General features: G+C 43.4%; 1 protein-coding gene across 1 annotated transcript; it reads right to left on the bottom strand.

The window, feature by feature from the left end:
- Positions 1-5,679: 5,679 nt before the first annotated feature.
- Positions 5,680-20,282, bottom strand: LOC140455310 (zinc-binding protein A33-like). Its single transcript, XM_072550084.1, has 6 exons — positions 19,585-20,282; positions 19,413-19,508; positions 19,089-19,322; positions 18,217-18,239; positions 10,047-10,171; positions 5,680-7,212 (listed from the first exon to the last, which is right to left on the bottom strand). The coding sequence occupies exons 1-6, from the start codon at positions 19,993-19,995 to the stop codon at positions 6,647-6,649; spliced, it is 1,455 nt and encodes a 484-aa protein (XP_072406185.1). The 5' UTR covers positions 19,996-20,282; the 3' UTR covers positions 5,680-6,646.
- Between the last annotated feature and the right edge of the window lie 17 nt (positions 20,283-20,299).

Genomic DNA, 20,299 nt, shown 5'->3' with positions numbered 1-20,299 from the left:
GTCACATGAAATTATTGGATTACAAAAAGTATAAAAATGTTGTATTTAGCTAGGAAAGCTAGAGTGTCATTGACCTCTCCTCTAATCTAAGCTGTAATTGATAGGGCAACTGAGCTCCATGTCAAAACAGATTTCGAGTAGTCTCTAGCGTCTCCCACGTGTTTGGTAAAAAGGGTCTGAATAAAGGTTGCTTTCACTGTTGAACACAGAATTGAAGACTCCTGTTTGATATTTCTCCTTCCAACACCCTCCAACAACTTACTAAGCACTGACATGAGGCTTACAAGTTTATTTTTCCCTGGCTTTCCTTACAGGCTTTCTTAAATAATGGCACCATATTCACCAACCTCCAGTCTTCCAGTACTTTACCTGTGGCTATCAATCATAGAAATGTCTCAGCAATGGACCCAGCAATCTCTTCCCTAGCTTATCACAAAGCTCTTGGAAACACCTGATCAGGTGTCAGGATTTATTTGCCCTTATGCATTTTAAGATTATGGAAGAAATTTGACACAACTGTGTTTGGAAGCCATCTTGTCACAAAGCAATGTTTGCAGTAAAATGTAGATTGCGAATGAAGTGCTGTTAGAACCTAAGCTGAAGAATTTATTTTGATAACATGACCTTGTAGCTGCAAACTGTCTCAGTTCCTCTGGCCCCATAGACACATTACTGCTTCATAGATGATATATTGTTCATTATGCCCCTTATCGGTTTCTGTTTCTGCCTAGCTAAACCTGCAGCCTAAGATAACATTCTATAGACATTAAGAAATGTAGGTCTGGATAATTTATATAGACCTTACGACTGCACCTAGGTTGCATACTTAATGGGCAGTGGGATTGTAATATACTATATAACTTGTAACACTCTGACCCTCATTGGAACACATCAGACTTCTCCAAATGAACAAAGATGTACTTCCCCAGGGCCATGATTAAAAGCTAATTCTCAAGGTCAAGGTCACAACTCCTGACTATTTTGTTTTAAATATAGATTGGGTTGGGATATCTGGTCAGCATGGACAGGTTGGAACAAAGGGTCTGTTTCCATGCTGTACATCTCTGTGACTCTGTGACTCTATCTGGCGAAAGATTTATTTTCCCCAACAATTGGCGTAGTTGACAGGATTTAGATCAGAGTGGTGCTGGAAAAGCACAGCAGGTCAGGCAGCATCCGAGGAGTAGGAAAATTGATGTTTCCGGCAAAAGCCCTTCACCACTCCAACCTCTCACCCTCACAACGCGCAGCCCTCCACTCCCTCTGCTCCAATCCCAACCCCACCAGCAAACCAGCAGGTAAAGTGAAAGTTTGGCGCACTGACCTCTACACCGCTGAAGCCAGATGCGAACTTGAAGACACCTCCTCCTACTGCCTCTTGACCATGACTCCACCCCCCCCATCACCAAACCATCATCTCAAGTTACAGATAAAGCTGAATATGTCCAATGACCTCATGATCTCTTTACCCTGTGAGCCAGCCCCGACAGGGTTGACTGAGACAAGCTACCCACTTGGGGGTGCAACTTACCTCAGATGCCCACACAGCTACCACTGCTGAATAACCCTTTCTGAGGGTACCCTGCAAATGGGGAAAGACAGCCCCCAGTGCTCCATATTTGGGATTTGGAACAAAACAGTAAAATTCTTCAGGAACAAATAGCCTTGCTTTAACTGTGGAAGCATGGCCACTGGAGAGTGATGTGTCCTTATCATTACCTTTGAACTAATGCAGGGATTGACACACTTGCAAACTAGCAAAAGGAAAATCTGCTAATATACATTGACTCTCATTGTGTTTTTGACATGGGCCATGATTATGAAACGTTGTGGGAATGTAGAGGATTTAACCTCCATGGGACAACATATTAGTAATGCTGTTTTGTCCAACAAGGCTAGGAGCTATCAAAATGGTCGTCTCACGCTGAGGCAATTGATACAGTCTGCAAAGAAAGTGAGTGAGTAAATGCTGCTGCCAAGCAGGCAGCCTTACACCCCCAAATTCCTGGTCCCACTGGGTTCCCAGCAAAACCTAGTTAGAGACAATACAGGGATGGGTATGCCAGAGCTGGGTAAGGTACGGAAATCACAGGGGGAGCCCCTGCTGAGGAGCACAAACTATGGACTCAAATGGAGTGCTCCCTTGATTCTCTGGACAATTTTGGATTCCTTCTTTGCTGCTGCCTGTTTCACTTGATAATGTGCATAATTGTACACACTTGGGCAAGGAGGGAATGCTTAATACTCTATTACAAACTTGGTGACACCCAGATTTTCTGAAAGCATCTTAAGAAAGAGCTGAAGCACGTTTGATTTGTTTTAAAAAACAATGGTGTAAAAGGGATGCCCTGCATGTGCTGAGCCACTTCCCAGCCTGGTGGGCCTTCTCCTTGTCTACAACTTGCTTTTATAGAACTATTTTGAATACATTTGGTGGAGGCTGGTACAATTGCAACATTTAAGAGGCATGTGGATGGGTATATGAATAGGAAGAGTTCTGAGGGATATGGGCCGAGTGCTGGTAGATGGGACTAGATTGGGTTGGGATGGCTGGTCGGCATGGACGGGTTGGACTGAAGGGTTTGTTTCCATGCTGTACATCTCTATGACTCTATAATAATAATAGATGTATTTAGTAGATTAATCAAACCCATCTCAACAACAGATACTGCTGCCACACCAGTGGTGGACAAGTGAGACGTATCTGCATCAGTTAACCAAAACTCTCCAAGGTTTAGGTACATCAGGCCTAAGAATTAGGACTGGAGCAAGTTGGAGCATAGGTGGAAAGGCCCGTTCCTAGTCCTGCTGGTCACCCACACAGCGGTCAAAGTCAATGGGAGGCCCGATTGGACGCACGGGATGCAATGCAAAAGAGCTCCACCCCGGAGAAACACCAGAAGACCCTGTCTGAGACATCTATTCATCCTCCATCAGCAAATGGCCCAGCCTGATCATTCTGCCTTTCACTTCACTCTTTCTTCCCTTTCTTTCACTAACTGTGATCAGGGGCTAACTATGAGAACGGGAGCAATCAATGGAGGACTGAGGGCATTGTATTTAACGCATGCAGTATATGAAACAAGGTCAATGAGCTTGTAGCATGCATTGAAATTGGCTGATACTATGTTGTGGATATCACAGAGATTTGGTTGCAAGTGAAGCAGAGCTAGGAGCTGAATAAGGATGAAGCTTCTATAGAAAAGACAAGCAAAGGGATCAGGGTTGCCTTGCATGAAAGAAACAAATTGAATAGCAAGAAGTGATATAGAGTCAGAAGGCATAGAATCAGTGTCAGAGTTGAGGAACCACAAAGGGAAAATGCCCGAGAGTTGTTCACAGGTCTCCTAGCAGTAGTCAGGATGTGGGGAAGAAAATAAATCAGGAAGTAGAAAAGGCATGTTATTGTTGTGTTGCCATAGTCTTACCAGAGCATAGGTGCTGCTTTCTTATCAGAGAAAAGCAACTGATGGCAATTTAACCTGAGCGCCATTAGACCTCAGGTGAGTCCTTCATAGTAACCTCAAACTGGTGATGGGAATTGAGCCCACACTGTTAGCATTATACTGCTGTGTAAACTGACAATCCAGCCAACTGCGCTAGACCAGTTCCCGAAAGGCATGTGTTAAAGACAATATTGCAATCATCTTGGGCGATTTCAATATGCCAGTGGACTGGGATCAGCAGGTTTGTAGCAGAGGTCAAGAAAAGGCTGCATTGGAATATCTACATGATTTTTAGAACTCATGAGGGAACAGGGAATTCTAGTGGTGATGTGTAATGCGGCAGAGTTGGTTAGGTAGCTGAAGGGGAAGGAACCTTTTACAGGCAGGAGCCATAGTATGACAGAATTCACAGAGGGAGAAGATTGAGTCAGATGCAATGATTAGATTAGATTACTTACAGTGTGGAAACAGGCCCTTCGGCCCAACAAGTCCACACCGCCCCGCCGAAGCGCAACCCACCCATACCCCTACATCTACACCTTACCTAACACTACGGGCAATTTAGCATGGCCAATTCACCTGACCTGCACATCTTTGGACTGTGGGAGGAAACCGGAGCACCCGGAGGAAACCCACGCAGACACGGGGAGAATGTGCAAACTCCACACAGTTAGTCGCCTGAGGCGGGAACTGAACCCGGGTCTCTGGCGCTGCGAGGCAGCAGTGCTAACCACTGTGCCGCCCACTAATATTGCAGTTGAGTAAAGCTAACTATAAATATATGAGGGAGGAGCTGGCCAGAGTTGACTAGGAGGGAAGTCCAGCAGGGATGATGATGGAGCAGCAATAGCAGGAGTTTCTGCAGGGAATTAGGGAAGCACAGCAGAAATTCATCCTAACGAAGAAGAAACATATCAAGGGGAGGATGAGGGAAGTCAGGGACAGCATAAAAGCAAAAGACTAAGCATAGAATGTGATGAAGAATTTGGTTTTAAGATTATCATCTATTGGTTTCGAAAGGCTTCCCAATCATCTAACTTGGCAAGCGTTTAAAAACCACAGAGGATAATTAATAAAAACAGTTGTGGTTGTGGTGGGCGGGGTTGTTGTGATGGAGAAGATGAAATATGAAGCTAAGCTACCTAGTAGTATAAAAGAAGAGGTTGAATATAAATTTCAGAGGTTGAAGGGATAGCTGATTGTAACATACAAAATGGTGAGAGGTCTGGATAGGCTAGGATCTGGGGACACAGCCTCAGAGTGATAGGATAACATTTTAAAACTTTCCCTGGAGGATCGGAGGTGACCTTATAGACACTTATAAAGTCATGAGGGGCATGAATAGGGTAAATAGACAAAGTCTTTTCCCTGGGATGGGGGAGTCCAGAACTAGAGGGCATAGATTTCAGGTGAGAAGGGAAAGATATAAAAGAGACCTAAGGGGCAATGTTTTCACACAGAGGATGATACGTGTCTGGAATGAGCTGTCAGAGGAAGTGGTGGAGACTAGTACAATTGCAACATTTAAAAGGCATCTGGATGGGTGTATGAATTGCAAAGGTTTGGAGGGATATGGGCTGGGTTCTTGCAGGTGGGACAAGATTGGGTTGTGATATCTGATCAGCATGGATGAGTTGGACTGAAGGGTCTGTTTCCGTGCTGTACATCTCTATGACTCTATAATTGAGATGAGTAGGAATTTCTTCAGCCAATGGGTGGTTAATCTGTGAAACTCATTACTGTGGAGGGCTGTGGAAGCCAAGTCATTGAGTGTATTTAAGACAGAGAAATAGGTTATTGATTGATAATGGGATCAAGAGGTACAGGGAGAAGATAGGAGAATGGGATTGAGAAATATATCAGCCAAGATCAAATGGCAGAATAGACTGGATGGGTGAAATAAACTAATTCTGTTCCTATATCTTATGGTTCTCCATCATCTGCTTCAAATCACTTCAATTTTTTTGGATGAGTTTAGAATAGGTTTTGTGAGAATTAAGATTTTGTAAGGATTTGGTTAATTTTTTTGTTCATTCATGGGATGTGAGTGCTGCTGGTTAAGCCAGTAATTATTGCCTAATTCTAATTGCCTCTGAATCAACCACATTGCTGTGGACCTGGACCAGGTAAGCATGGCAGAATTTCTTCCTTATTTGCAAATAAACACATAACATCTTGAGCTTTTGTTTCATGGATTTAATCATGAACTGAACATTTTTCAATACAACACATCTATTCCAGGATTATTTTCATTAAATGTATATTTACAAATATATTAGGAATCATAAATTGTCAAAATAAATCACAATTCTCTATATAATCGCCACAAACAACAAGTTACGTGTAAACATCAATATTGCATGTAACAGAGCAAATAATTTCATAGAGGAGTGATTAATGGATTAATTCACTGAAACATATCATGATGAGTCAACCCAGACAAAACCAGTGATAAATTAAACAATTCTTCTGTTAGAAGTGTAGTGTATAACAACTGAACAATTTCAATGTGATTAAGATTATCTCATGACATTTACATTTGATCAGTTCAGACATCATCTTAATCAAACTGGATGACAAAATTTTTCCCTTAGAAAGACCCCACTGACCCTGCAGTGAAATGATTTGGTCTCCCCTTGGAAAGACTCCACTGACCCTGCAGTCCCTGATGAAACTCCACTGAGCCCAGTCCGAGAATCACTGACTGATTCATCACCAACACCGTCAGGTAGCGCCACCTGCCGCCTATTGAGGAGTACTGCAGACAGTAAGGGCCGGCTTCCTGCAGTTCATATGTACATTACAAAGAATTACAAATGCAGGAAATCTGAAATAAAAACAGAAATGGCTGGAAAAACTCAGTCGGTCCGGTAACATCAGTAGAGAGAATAGCAGAGTTGAGATTTTGATCCTATTTTGATGCTGCCAGATCTGCTGAATTTCTCCATCCAATTATGTTTGTTTTTCTGTAGTTGGTACCTCAATTTACCCAGAAAGTTTCTCACTACAGTTGAACCTATTTTGTCACTTCTCTGTCCTTCTTCTATCCCTCAGCCCTATAGAACTCCTTGCTGATCTTTCAGTTCCCAGTTCCGATAGATGGTTTATTCCTGGAACGTTAACCTGGCTTCTCTCTCCACCTGTAACTGAGACTGACACCGATCAGTTGGAAGGATTTCAGTTGGGGGATCAGGGTAAAATTATACGATGGATATGTTACTAAAGTTAAAGCCACAGACTTTCAGTGGTGCAGAATTTTTACCCCCATCATTCAACCCAGGATGGAAGAAAGGAAAGAGCCTGTCAGTGAAAGTGTGGGTGAAAGTGTGGAGATGGGACATGGTGTCCGCATTGTAAAATGATACCTGTCCACCCTCATAGTCCAGGTAAACTCCAATTTTCAGGAGATTCACACTTTGTGGAAGGGAGGTTAAGGAAGGTGCAGTTAGTGCTGAAAAGAAGCTTCTGGACTCGAGCCAGACAATCCAGTATCCAGTCTCAGGTTTAAAGTCAATTTTCCCCTTTCTCTCAGCAGATTCTCTGGTCACTCCCAGACTCCACTGAGTCTTGTTCGACACTTCAACCTCCCAATAGTGTCTCCCTGATATGAATCCTTCCACTCCCAGGACACATGGCCAGGAATCAAATCTTTCTGGGCAGTCAGGGATTGACTGACATTTGTCACCGTGTCTCACATTGGTCCGGTCCTCAGACAGGATAAGTTGGGGATGCGCTGTGTTTGGATCCAGAGTCAGAGAGGCTGGAGCTGGTAGAGAGTAATACAAATACAGTAAGTAATTGATAGGACAAACGTCTACATCTGTGAATCAGTGGTGAAGATAGCAAATAGTCAATGATGGATTCAGTTTTCTAGAATCTTGTGGGTCTGCACTCATTCGAGCAAGTAGAAAGTATTTGATCAAAATCCTGATTTGCATATTGTAGATCAAGTATAGGCTTTGAAGAGGCTCAAAGTGTATTACATCACACAGAATTCCAACCCTATGATCTGCTTTAGCAACAACTGTATTTACATGTTCCTTTCTGTTAGTTGTTAATAGTAAGCTCTAACTTGTTGATGGTGAGTCATGCACTGATAACAATGCCATTGAAAGGCAAGCAGTGATGGTTGGATTCCCTCTGTTTGGTAAGGATAATCCCTGGCACTTACATGGCATACAAGTTCCTTTTCTGTTGAAGCCAGGAATTGGACCTGTACATTGACTACTTCATAGCCTGAGGAATGTTGAATGATATTGAAAATATTGTGCAATGATAATCCAATATCCCACCACTGACTTTATGACATAGGAAATATGATTGATGAAACATGGTTGGGCCTAGGCCTTAGGCCTATGGTCTAAGATGATGAACTCCTGCTGTGATACCTTGGAATGATGTGATGAAGAGAATGACTGTTGCATATGCTTGATAATGTACCAATTTAGCAGCCTCTTATTGTATTGAATTGTATCAAACTTCTTGATGATTGTTAGACCTTCTCTCTGTCAGGCAAGTAGGGATTATTTCAAAATGCGTTTGAGGTATTCATTGTAGAACATGAACAGGCTTTGGGGATTGAGGAAGCGGGTTACTCCTCACTGAATGGTCTTCCCTTGAGCTGTAACAGTTCTGTAGGTTCTGTGATTCTCAAACACTCCAAAGTTTCTTATCTCTGAACTGCTTTAATAGCTATTGTATTTATATGGTAAAAACAATGACTGCAGATCCTGGAAACCAGATTCTGGATTAGTGGTGCTTGAAGAGCACAGCAGTTCAGGCAGCATCCAAGTAGCTTTGAAGCTACTTGGATGCTGCCTGAACTGCTGTGCTCTTCCAGCACCACTAATCCAGAATATTGTATTTATATGGCTAACCTGGAGTGTGTTGCTGGGAAAGCATCGCAGGTCAGGCAGTATCCAAGGAGCAGGAGACTTGACGTTTCGGGCATCAATTCCTGATGAAGGGCTGATGCCTGAAACGTCGATTCTCCTGCTCTTCGGATGCTGCCTGACCTGCTGTGCTTTCCCAGCAACACACTCTCAACTCTGATCTCCAGCATCTGCAGTCCTCACTTTCTCCTCTGGCCGGTCTGGTTCATTTTCTAAACTTAGGCAGAGTTGGAAGAGTTATAACCTGTGAAGATGACAATGTGGGACTCAAAAGTGGCATGGGCAAGTTAGAGGAGTAACTGGATAGGTGGCAACTGAGATGATGCACTTTGGTCAGAACAACATTGAAAGACAATATGAAAAGACAATTCTAAAAAGTTTCAGGAGCAAAGCGGCCTTGGTATACATGTGCATAGATAATTAAACCAGCTGGAAGGTGGAAGGAGCAGTTAATGAAGAATGCAGTGTCCTCAGCTTTATTAATGTAGCATCGGACACAACTGCAAGAAAGCGATGTTAATTTTGTACAAAGCACGAGTTGGGCTTCAGCTGGAGTATTGAAGGCAGTTTTGTATTGGGTACAGTTGTGCCCCACATTTTAGGAGAGATGTAAGTGCATTGGAGAGAATGTAGGCTTTACAAGAATGGTTTCAGAAATAAGAAGCTTCAGGTATGAGGATAGATTAATGAAGATAGGACTGCTTCCCTTGGAGATGTGAAGGCTGGGAGATTTGATACGGGTTTTCAAAATTATGATTTGGCTGGCTAAAGTAGATAGGCACAGGCTGTTGCTGCTTGTAAAATAAAGCCGAATAAGATTTAAAATGATGTGCAAAAGAAGCAAGTGTGCTATGAGAAAAAACGATTTTCACATGGCATGTGGTTAGAATATGGACCTTCCTGATTGAAAATGTGGACAGGTTCAACTGAGGCATTCAAGAGACTATGAGATGACAATTTATAGAGAAAACAATGCAAAGTTACTCATTTAAAACTGAGAATTTCTTCATTCAGTGGATAGTAACTGTAATTTTTTTACCCAAAATAGCTGTGGAGGCCAGATCACTTAACGTAGTAAGAGAGAAGTTAGATATATTTTTGAAACGTTGGTGATTTGGGGGCTCTGAGGAGTTGGCACAAAAGAGGAGTTGGGGTCTACAGCAGATCAGCCATGATTTCATTGCTGGGTCTGGGGAACTGCTCCTCCTACTACTTCTTTTACTCTTTTCACAATGAAGTTAGATGCTGTGAAGTGGGAAAATGGCCCTGAGTAATCACCTAGGAAGCTGTGAATGATGTTCAAAGGTGTCTGTTAGAAAATATAATTCTGATGAGTGTGAGTACAGAAATATATTTGTGATATTATATTTGTTAATCGTACCAATAAAAAACCATATCATTTTTGACCATCACTGTACTAGTTGGATCTGGTTGAGCATTGATTTCAGCAGGCCTGCTGCTGAAATTTCAAAATTTAAAAGCATGGTGATCTTCTGAGAAGTCCAAATATTTTCTAATATTGTCGATCTTTACCAGAAGCAAGTGAAATATTTTTGTTGTTTCAAGAGCTCCAGACTGGTTAAAAAAGAAACCATAATAGAGAAGTCAGTGTCTTCCCAGCATTATCAATCAATTCTAAATGGTGCCTGGGTGCCTCTTTAGTGTCTTAGTCAGACAGATTTATAATGGAGGAAGTAGAAGAGTATACCTGGATTAATGGTATGAATCATTTCTTTCCATATTGTATACTGTAAAGGACCATCAAACTTCCCGGTCAACAGGTTTGACAAGCCAACATCTTGTATTGCGAGTATCTGGCGTTCCTCACTAATCCTGAAAGTATTAGATTGCTACTTTATAACTGTACCTTTATTACAGCATTTTAAATCTAATTAAGTTATCAAACTCATTCTTTTTTCAAATTTCATGTCAACAGAAATATAGAAGGAATGTAAATATTCATGTTGTACCTGTAGCTGAACAAAAGATGGCTAGATTTGAGATTGGAAATCCCCATATCAAGAAAAATATTTCATAATTTGATAAGGGAAAACATAGCTCAGAAGGAGATAAGCATTAAACTTACATAGAGTCCTACAGCATGGAAAAATACCCTCTGGTCCAACCATGCTGACAGTATGGGATTATGTTCAGCATGGACTAGTTTGACCAAAAGGTCATTTTTCATACTGTGTGTGGGTTTATTATTGTCCCCTTCTAAGTTATGTTTTAGCTTAACAGATTATGAGTTTATTTTTGGACATGGGGGATTTCCATCTTCAAATAATACCAGACTAAACTAGTCCCAACTGCTTGCTCTGGCCCATACCCCTCCAAACCTTTCTTATTCATATACTCAGTGTCTTTTAAATATTGTTACTATGCCAACATCCATCCCTTCATCAGGAAGTACATTCCATACGGTGAACCAGCCTCTATATAAAAACTTTGCCCTTCATGTCTGTTTTCAATATCGTTCCTTTCAGCTCAAAAATATACCCACGGTCTTGAAATCTCTGATTTGAGGGAAAAGACACCTATCATTAATTCTGTAATCCTTGTAGAATAAAGACACACTCAGAAATATTGAAGTTTTGTAAAGAGAAGGGTTGATTGAGTCATTTTGGAATTGTCAAATACATAAGTGGGACACTTCAGTGAGCAATACTGGGGCTTTACAATTCACTATCCATAATAATGACAAGAATGAGAGGACATGTGGTAACTAGCTTCATTGATGATACAAAGATAAGAACAAAAACATATAATCAAGAGGACATAAAGAGTGTACATATTAATTAAATGGGTAAAGGAAGAATTGAAATGCAGAGTTTATCAGAAGGTAGAGAAGCATCAGAAACTGAAAAATGAATTTGATTTCATGGTACATAAATCACAAAAGATTAGGGTACAAACACAACAATTTGTTAGGAATGCAAATAAAACATTGGTCATTATTTCAAGGGAATCAATTACACAGCTGAAAAGTATTTCCAAGGCTGTTATATTGGCCTTTTCTAAACTACTATGCAGAGTTATAACCTCCTTACTTAAAAAATGTAATTACTCTAGAAGCACTTAAGAAAATCTTCATTGTGCAGATTCTTCAGATGAAGTGAATTAATTGAATGAAGTTAATTTCTAATCAAAAACCTGTACATTGGATGGATCTTTCTACATGGATGTTTCGGTGATTGAGAGGTTATATTATTGAAACATGTAAGTTCCTGAGAGACCTTGGTGGATGCTGAGAGGATGTGTCTGCTTGTGGAGGATGTGTCTGTGAATTCCAGACTTGGGAGACAAAGCTACAAAATCAGGAAATCCCATTTAAATCTGGGATTATGAAATTTTCTTTATCAAATGTAGTGGAATTTCCCTAGGTCTCATGTTCATGAGGCTCAGTGTCTATCTTCGTTTATTTAGTCATAGAGATATACAGCATGAAAACAGACCCTTTAGTCCAAACCATCCATGCTGACCAGATATCCTAATCTAATATAATCTCATTTGTCAACACTTGGCTCATTTCCCTCCAAACCCTTCCTATTCATATACCCATCCAGATTTCTTCTAAGTGTTGTAATTTTGTCAGTCTCCACCACTTCCTCTGGCAGCTCATTCCATGCACGCAACATCCTCTACATGAAAAAGTTGCCCCATATGTCTTTTAAGTCTTTCCACTCTCATCTTAAACTTTTGCCCTCTATTTCTGGACTCCTCCAAACCACAGAAAAGACCTTATCTATTTACCCTGTCCATGCCCCTTATGATTTTATAAACCTCTATAAGGTCACTCCTCAGCCTCTGATGCTCGAGGGAAAATAGCCCCAGCCTATTCAGCCTCTCCCTAAAAATCAGACCCTCCAACCCTGGTAACATTCTTGTAAATCTTTTCTGAACCCTTCAAGTTTCACAACATCCTTCCTCTGTAGGAGGGAGACCAGAACTGCAAACAATATTTCAAAAATTACCTAACAAATGTCCTGCACTGCCACACCATGACATTCCAACTCCTAGACTCAATGCTCCGACCAATAAAGAAAAGCATATCAAACACCTTCCTAACTATCCTATTTACCTGAAACTCCACCTTATCTTTCCTGTGAAGAGGTCGGGGGAAATTACAGTATGCTAAATAAAAAACTAGGTGCGCCTTATTCTTGGTGTTGTGCTTGTGGGTTTCGAGCACAATTACGATACAAATGTAGAACTCTTTTCCCTTCTCAAGGCATGATTTCCTCAGGTTGGCCACAAGTGCACCCATGACCCATTTCTTAGGAGTATGGAACCGTGGGAATGTGGTGATATTTCTTCAATCAAATAGTTGTGATTCTATGGCATTCTTTACCCTTAGGAATTGTGGACGCTTTGTCATTGAGTACATCTAAAGTAGTCAAAGTTTTAATCATTTAGAAAATAGGCAACGAAACGTCAATGAAGGAGAAAATCAGCCATGGTTATATTGAATAGAGAAGAGTTTTGAGGGGTGAATGATCTACTCCTGCCCATATGTCTTGTGTTCTTACATGTCTGGCAAGGTCAGTCACAAGTTTACAGATACCACAATAGCCTACAGTGTGTTGTGAGCTCAGTGGTAATTTCCCTACTCCGGGACCAGGAGGCCTGCTTCAAGTCCCACCTGTTCCAGAGGTGTGTGACAGCAACTTTGAACACGTTGATTAAACAAAATAAAAACTCTTCAGCTCTCACCCTCTCTCCTCCCTCCCACAACAGCAATAAGGTCTACCTGTCATTATCTTCCATCCCATTAGCTTCCAATGTAGATGATCATTAGCTGTCATTTTTCCCACCTCCAGTAGGATGCCACACCACATATATATTGCTCACCCCTTCCTTGTCAGTGTTCCATAAGGACCTTTTGCTCTGGGACACTCTGGTCCGCTCCTCCTCCTTCACCCCCAACAACACCTCCTCCTGTACTCTGCACCCCTCCAACCACAGGCCCATGGCATCCTCTCCTGCAATCAACAAAGGTGTAACACCGGCCCATTTACTTCCTTCCTCCTCAGTTTCAAAGAGCCCAAACACCTTCCAGATGAAGTAGTACTTTACCTGCACTTAATTCGATCTAGTCTACTGCATTTATAAGGTCATCTCCTCTATACAGTATTGGGGAAATAAAGCGTAGGCTGGGTGACTCCTTCACAGAACACGTACATTCGATCCAAAATCAAAGACCCTGAGCATCCAGTTGCCTGCCACTTCAACACACCACCTTCTTTCCTGGGCAACATCTATCTCAGGAAAACTGAAACAACTGCAGAAGTTGTAAATCAGAAACAAAAACTAAAATTGCAGCAAAAGCTCAGCAAGTCAGGCAGCAACTTTGAAGAGAAATGAGTTCATGTAAAAGCTGGAGTGACCCTTGCTCAGAACATTTTCCTAACTACCATCAATTTTGAGGAAGAGTCACTCGACCCAAAATGTTAACTTATTTCTTTCCACAGATGCTGCCAGGTCTGCTGAGTTTGTCCAGCAATTTCTGTTCTAAATCTCTGTCTCAGGCTTGCTAAATTACTTCAGCACTACAGCAGGTGGGCGGCCAAGTGGCACAATGGTTAGCACTGCTGCCTCACAGCGTTAGAGACCTGGGTTCAATTCCCGCCCCAGGCAACTGTCTGTGTGGAGTTTGTGCATTCTGCCTGAGTTTCCTCCCACAGTCCAAAAATGTGCAGGTTAGGTGAATTGGCCATGCTAAATTGCTCAGGAAAAAGTGAAGACTGGAGATCAGAGCTGAAAAATGTGTTGCTGGAAAAGCACAGGTCAGGTAGCATCTAAGGAGCAGGCGAATTGATGTTTTGGGCATAAGCCCTTCCTCAGGAATGTGGAAAGTGTGCCAAGCCGGCTGAGATAAAAGGTAGGGAGGAGGAACTTTGGGGAGGGGCATTGAGAATGCGAGAGGTGGAAGGAGGTTAAGGTGAGGGTGATGGGACGGAGAGGGGGTGGGGGCGGAGAGGTCGGGAAGAAGATTTCAGGTCAAGAAGGTGGTGCTGAGTCCGAGGGTTGGGACTGAGATAAGGTGGAGGGGAGGGGAAATGAGGAAGCTGGAGGAAATCTGCATTCATTCCTTGTGGTTGGAGGGTTCCTAGGCGGAAGATGAGGCGCTCTTCCTCCAGGTGTTACTTCCAGCTCAGTACACCAACACATTCCACCCTGACCTTAAATTTACCTGGACCATCTCTCTCACCTCCCTCCCCTTCCTGGACCTCTCCATCTCCATTAATGACGACCGACTTGACACTGACATTTTTTACAAACCCAACGACTCCCACAGCTACCTGGATTACACCTCTTCCCACCCTACCTCTTGTAAAAATGCCATCCCATATTCCCAATTCCTCCGCCTCCGCCGGATCTGCTCCCAGGAGGTCCAGTTCCACCACAGAACACACCAGATGGCCTCCTTCTTTAGAGAATGCAATTTCCCTTCCCACGTGGTTAAAGATGCCCTCCAACGCATCTCGTCTACATCCCGCACCTCCACCCTCAGACCCCATCCCTCCAACCGTAACAAGGACAGAACGCCCCCGGTGCTCACCTTCCACCCTACCAACCTTTGCGTAAACCAAATCATCCGCCGACATTTCCGCCACCTCCAAACAGACCCCACTACCAGAGATATATTTCCCTCCCCACCCCTTTCCACCTTCCGCAAAGACTGTTCCCTCCGCGACTACCTGGTCAGGTCCACGCCCCCAAACAACCCATCCTCCAATCCTGGCACTTTCCCCTGCCACCGCAGGAACTGTAAAACCTGTGCCCACACTTCCTCCCTCACCTCTATCCAAGGCCCTAAAGGAGCCTTCCACATCCATCAAAGTTTTACTTGCATATCCACTAATATCGCTTATTGTATCCGTTGCTCCCGATGCAGTCTCCTCTACATTGGGGAGATTGGGTGCCTCCTAGCAGAGCGCTTTAGGGAACATCTCTGGGACACTTGCACCAATCAACCACACCACCCCGTGGCCCAACATTTCAACTCCCCCTCCCACTCTGCCGAGGACATGGAGGTCCTGGGCCTCCTTCACCGCCGCTCCCTCAACACCAGACACCTGGAGGAAGAACGCCTCATCTTCCGCCTCGGAACACTTCAACCCCAGGGTATCAATGTGGACTTCAACAGTTTCCTCATTTCCCCTTCCCCCACCTCACCCTCGTTCTAAACTTCCAGCTCAGTAACTGTCCCCATGACTTGTCCCGACTTGTCCTACCTGCCTATCTCCTTTTCCACCTATCCACTCCACCCTCTCCTCCTTGACCTATCACCTTCATCCCCTCCCCCACTCACCCATTGTACTCTATGCTACTTTCGCCCCACCCCCACCCTCCTCTAGCTTATCTCTCCACGCTTCAGGCTCACTACCTTTATTCCTGATGAAGGGCTTTTGCCCGGAACGTCGATTTCGAAGCTACTTGGATGCTGCCTGAACTGCTGTGCTCTTCCAGTACCACTAATCCAGAAGAAAGTTGTGTGGCCATGGTCTGGTGATGGAGGAGGCCAAGGATCTGCATGTCTTTGGTGGGGTAGGAGGGGGCGTTAAAGTGTTCAGCCATGGGGCGGTTGGGTTGGTTGGTGCAGGTGTCCCAGAGGTTTTCTCTGAAATGTTCCGCAAGTAGGCGGCCTGTCTCCCCAATGTAGAGTAGGCCACATCAGGTGCAGTGGATGCAGTAAATGATGTGTGTGGAGGTGCAGGTGCAGGTGAATTTGTGATGGATATGGAAGGATCCCTTGGCGCCTTGAAGGGAAGTGAGGGCGGAGGAGTGGGTGCAAGTTTTGCATTTCTTGTGGTGGCAGGGGAAGGTGCCAGGAGTGGAGGTTGGGTTGGTGGGGGGTGTGGCCCTGATGAGGGAGTCGCAGAGGGAGTGGTCTTTCTGGAATGCTGATAGGGGAGGGCAGAGAAATATATTCTTAGTGGTGGGGTCCTTTTGGAGGTGACAGAAATGACGAAGGATGATACGATGTATCTGGAGGTTGGTGGAGTGGTCGGTGAGGACCAGTGGGGTTCTGTCCTGGTGGCGATTGGAGGGGCAGGTTTCAAGGGCAGAAGAGTGGGAAGTGGAGGAGATGCGGTGGAGAGCATCGTCAGCCACATCTGAGGGGAAATTGCAGTCTTTGTAGAAGGAGGCCATCTGGGTTGTTGGGTATTGGAATTGGTCCTCCTGGGAGCAGATGCGGTGGAGGCGAAGGAATTGGGAATATGGTATGGCATTTTTACAGGGGGCAGGGTGGGAGGAGGTGTAATCTAGGTAGCTGTGGGAGTTGGTTGGTTTATAGTAAATGTCTGTGTTGAGTCAGTCACCTGAGATAGAAATGGAGAGGTCTAGGAAGGGGAGGGAGGAGTCTGAGATGGTCCAGGTAAATTTGAGGTTGGGGTGGAAGGTGTTAGTAAAGTGGATGAACTGTTCAACCTCCTCGTGGGAGCATGAGGTAGCTAAAAGTCTGACAGTCCATCTTCCGCAGCTAGACTGGCACCAACCCCCACCTTTTCCTCCGCTACTTCAATGATTGTATCGGCGCGACCTCGTGCTTCCCATTTTCCTGCCATCCCTTTACCTGTGAACATCTGTCTCCAATCAGCTTTTGAAAGTTCTTGTCCAGTTCCGTCAAAATTGGCCTTTCTCCAATTTAGAACTTCAACTTTTAGATCTGGTCTATCCTTTTCCATCACTATTTTAAAACGAATAGAATTATGGTCGCTGGCCCCAAAGTGTTCCCCCACTGACACCTCAGTCACCTGCCCTGCCTTATTTCCCAAGAGTAGGTCAAGTTTTGCACCTTCTCTCATAGGTACATCCACATACTGAATTAGAAAATTGTCTTGTACACACTTAAGAAATTCCTCTCCATCGAAACCTTTAACACTATGGCAGTTCCAGTCTATGTTCTGAAAGTTAAAATCCCCTACCATAACCATTCTATTACTCTTGCAGATTGCTGAGATCTTTTTACAAGTTTGTTTCTCAATTTCCCTCTGACTATTGGGGAATCTATAATACAATCCCAATGAGGTGATCATCCCTTTCCTATTTCTCAGTTCCACCCAAATAACTTCCCTGGATGTATTTCCAGGAATATCCTCCCTCAGAACAGCTGTAATGCTATCCCTTATCAAAAATGCCACCTCCCCATCTCTCTTGCCTCCTTTTCTATCCTTCCTGTAGTACTTGTATCCTGGAACATTAAGCTGCCAGTCCTGCCCACCCTGAGCCATGTTTCTGTAATTGCTATGATATCCCAGTCCCATGTTCCTAACCATGCCCTGAATTCATCTGTCTTCCTTGTTAGGCTCCTTGCATTGATATAAATGCAGTTGAAGTTATTCGTCCTACCTTGTCCCTGCCTGCCATGACTGTTTGACTCGCTTCTGTTCTCAACTGTACTAGTCTCAGATTGAGCTCTTTCCTCACTATCTCCGTGGGTCCCACCCCTCCCACCTTACTAGTTTAAATCCTCCCCAGCAGCTCTAGCAAATTTCCCTGCCAGTATATTAGTCCCCTTCGAACTTAGGTGTAATACGTCCTTCTTGCGCAGGTCACTTATACCCCATAAGAGTCATCCAAAAATGTGAATCCTTCTCCCATACAATTACCCCAGTTGAATAATTGTAATCAGAATTGTTATTTCAGTACTTTGGCTTTAAAATACTCAAGAACAATGAACCTAGTTATATAGCACAACAAACAGCTCCAAAGTTGGTCCCAATTTTAACTCTGCCAACGCTTTGTGTGATTTGAGATCGAATGCAGTATTGCCTCGGAACACCGAGAGAAATTTGATAACTATCCAAACAAAACTCTGAGGAGCTAATACAAGGAAAGCTTATCGTCGTTCAGTAAGGAGCAGGTCCTACCTTCTCTTCCAAGCAGCTTCTTCCTGAAATAAACAAATGCATTTAGTGTGGTAACATTGGCACAGATCAGAAGCGTATAATGTCGCTGACTAAATAACCTCACATATGATGGACGGAGATTTAAAACTGATATCTAAGTTCCTGCATTTTGAATGATGAATAACAAAAAGTAACATAATAGAAACTGTGCAGTTTTAAAAGTGCATAGATCCCTGGGAGATTACCTGAATGAATCTTCAAATTAATTGCGTTAAGAGGGATTTTCCGATGACACAATGGTTAGGAATGTATTGACTGAAATGTTGTGGGAACGGAGGCCCAAAGGAATTGGGTACATATTTGAAAAGGAAAACGGTTCTGTCGATCGCGAGAGAGCAGGAAGGGAAAGGTCTACAGGATTTCGTTCCAACTACAGGGCATAGCCAATATGAAGGAATGGTCTACTTCTGAGCTGTAGGATTCATTGCAATCTACATCGCCACGTCCGAGCACGTGTTAGATACAGGGTCTCAGCCCCATTACCGTTCATAGACACGTAATATCTCGCACCGTCAGGGGAACACTCACCCACTCACAATGTGGATTCCTAATTGGATTTCCAATGTAGGTTTCAGTAAAATTGACAAACACTGAAATCATTGTAAACGGAATAACTCATTTCCGGTAGTGTGGAGGTTTATTAGGAATTCTACAGACTTTGTGGAAAACCATTTGCTCAGGGATAACAACAATGTTATTCCGAGATATATGCATTCCCAGATTAGTTCATTTTTCTAACTTCGCAGCAAATGTTATCTTTTCATTCAGAGTTACCAATGGTTATATTGGGACATTGACTTTTTCACTGAACTGACGACAATATGTTATCTCACCTTCAGAAATTTCTGATCGTCGTTTTGCTTCACTTGATCCTGCAATTGCGAAAGCTCTTGCTCAATAAAATTCATATGTTCTTGAATTTTCCGGAGATTTTCCTCCATCGGTTTTAGAATCCTCTCCTCTTCTTCCCTGAGATCTCTGAGTAAACGCTGCTCTTTCTCAGCGAGAATCTGGTGCATTTTAGTGAACTCGGATGTGATGTGGGTTTGCAGACTGCTCGCCTGTTCCTACCAAATGAAATGTGAAACCTCATTAATGTCCCGCGATAAAGGGAACAAAACTAACCCAGATCCCAGAAAATCAGCACAAGACCTTACCCTGATTTCGGAAATCTTCTGTAGTTGTTTCAGTTCCTTATCTCGAGCCGCTGACTTCTTTTTTGTGAGAGCGCCCAAGAAACATTTTATGTCTTCCTAGAATTGGAAAAGAAATTCCAAATGTCAGAGAATGTAATTTTTTTTCTGGGTTTCTAAAATATGTTTATTTTACCTTGTAAATTTCAACAGCTTCTTTAATCGGTAGGAAGAAGTGCTGTCTGTGTTCTCGCGAATCTCTGCAAGTGTAACAGACCAACTTCTTGTCAGTTTCACAAAACAGCTTCAGTTCTTCTTGATGCTCCTCGCAGTGAACTTTATTTCTCGTCTCTTTCGGATCCAGCTTTAATTTTCGAGCCTTCTCGGCCAGCTTCGCTAAGGCCCGATTTACCCTGAGGTTTCTTTCCGGAAACTCCTCTCTACATTCCGGGCAGGACTTTATCTCCTTCTTTTCCCAACTCTGGGTGATACAGCAGCGGCAGAAGTTGTGTCCACAATCCAGTGTAACCGGATCGGTGAAGGAATCCAGACAAATGGGACAATTTGTCTCCTCGACCAGACTTTGGAGTTGCTGTCTGGAAGCCATGTGTTGGCACTTCCCCGATTCAAGCCTCTTTGTGTTTCAGTGGGATCTTGACACGAACAGTTTACGCCTCCGCAACTTCCTGATGAAGTTCACGTTTATCACCCAAAAGATCCTTCTCGAAGTTCCAAAGGGAATACAAAGCAGACTTGTACTAACGACCGAGAGTATTGGAGAACCGGAGAAAAGTGAAGGTCGGTCTTGCATTAACAGCAGCGCAGAGAAGGTGCCAGAGAGAGAGAGAGAGAGAGTTGGCGGCAAGGAATCAGTAGGCGGACTCGGGCAGAGACTGAGATTCCTTTGTACT

The sequence above is a fragment of the Chiloscyllium punctatum genome, chromosome 30 (assembly GCF_047496795.1).
Source record: "Chiloscyllium punctatum isolate Juve2018m chromosome 30, sChiPun1.3, whole genome shotgun sequence".
Taxonomy (NCBI): domain Eukaryota; kingdom Metazoa; phylum Chordata; class Chondrichthyes; order Orectolobiformes; family Hemiscylliidae; genus Chiloscyllium; species Chiloscyllium punctatum.
The sequence above is the reverse complement of the archived record's forward strand: the minus strand, read 5'-3'. Positions and strand labels throughout refer to the sequence as shown.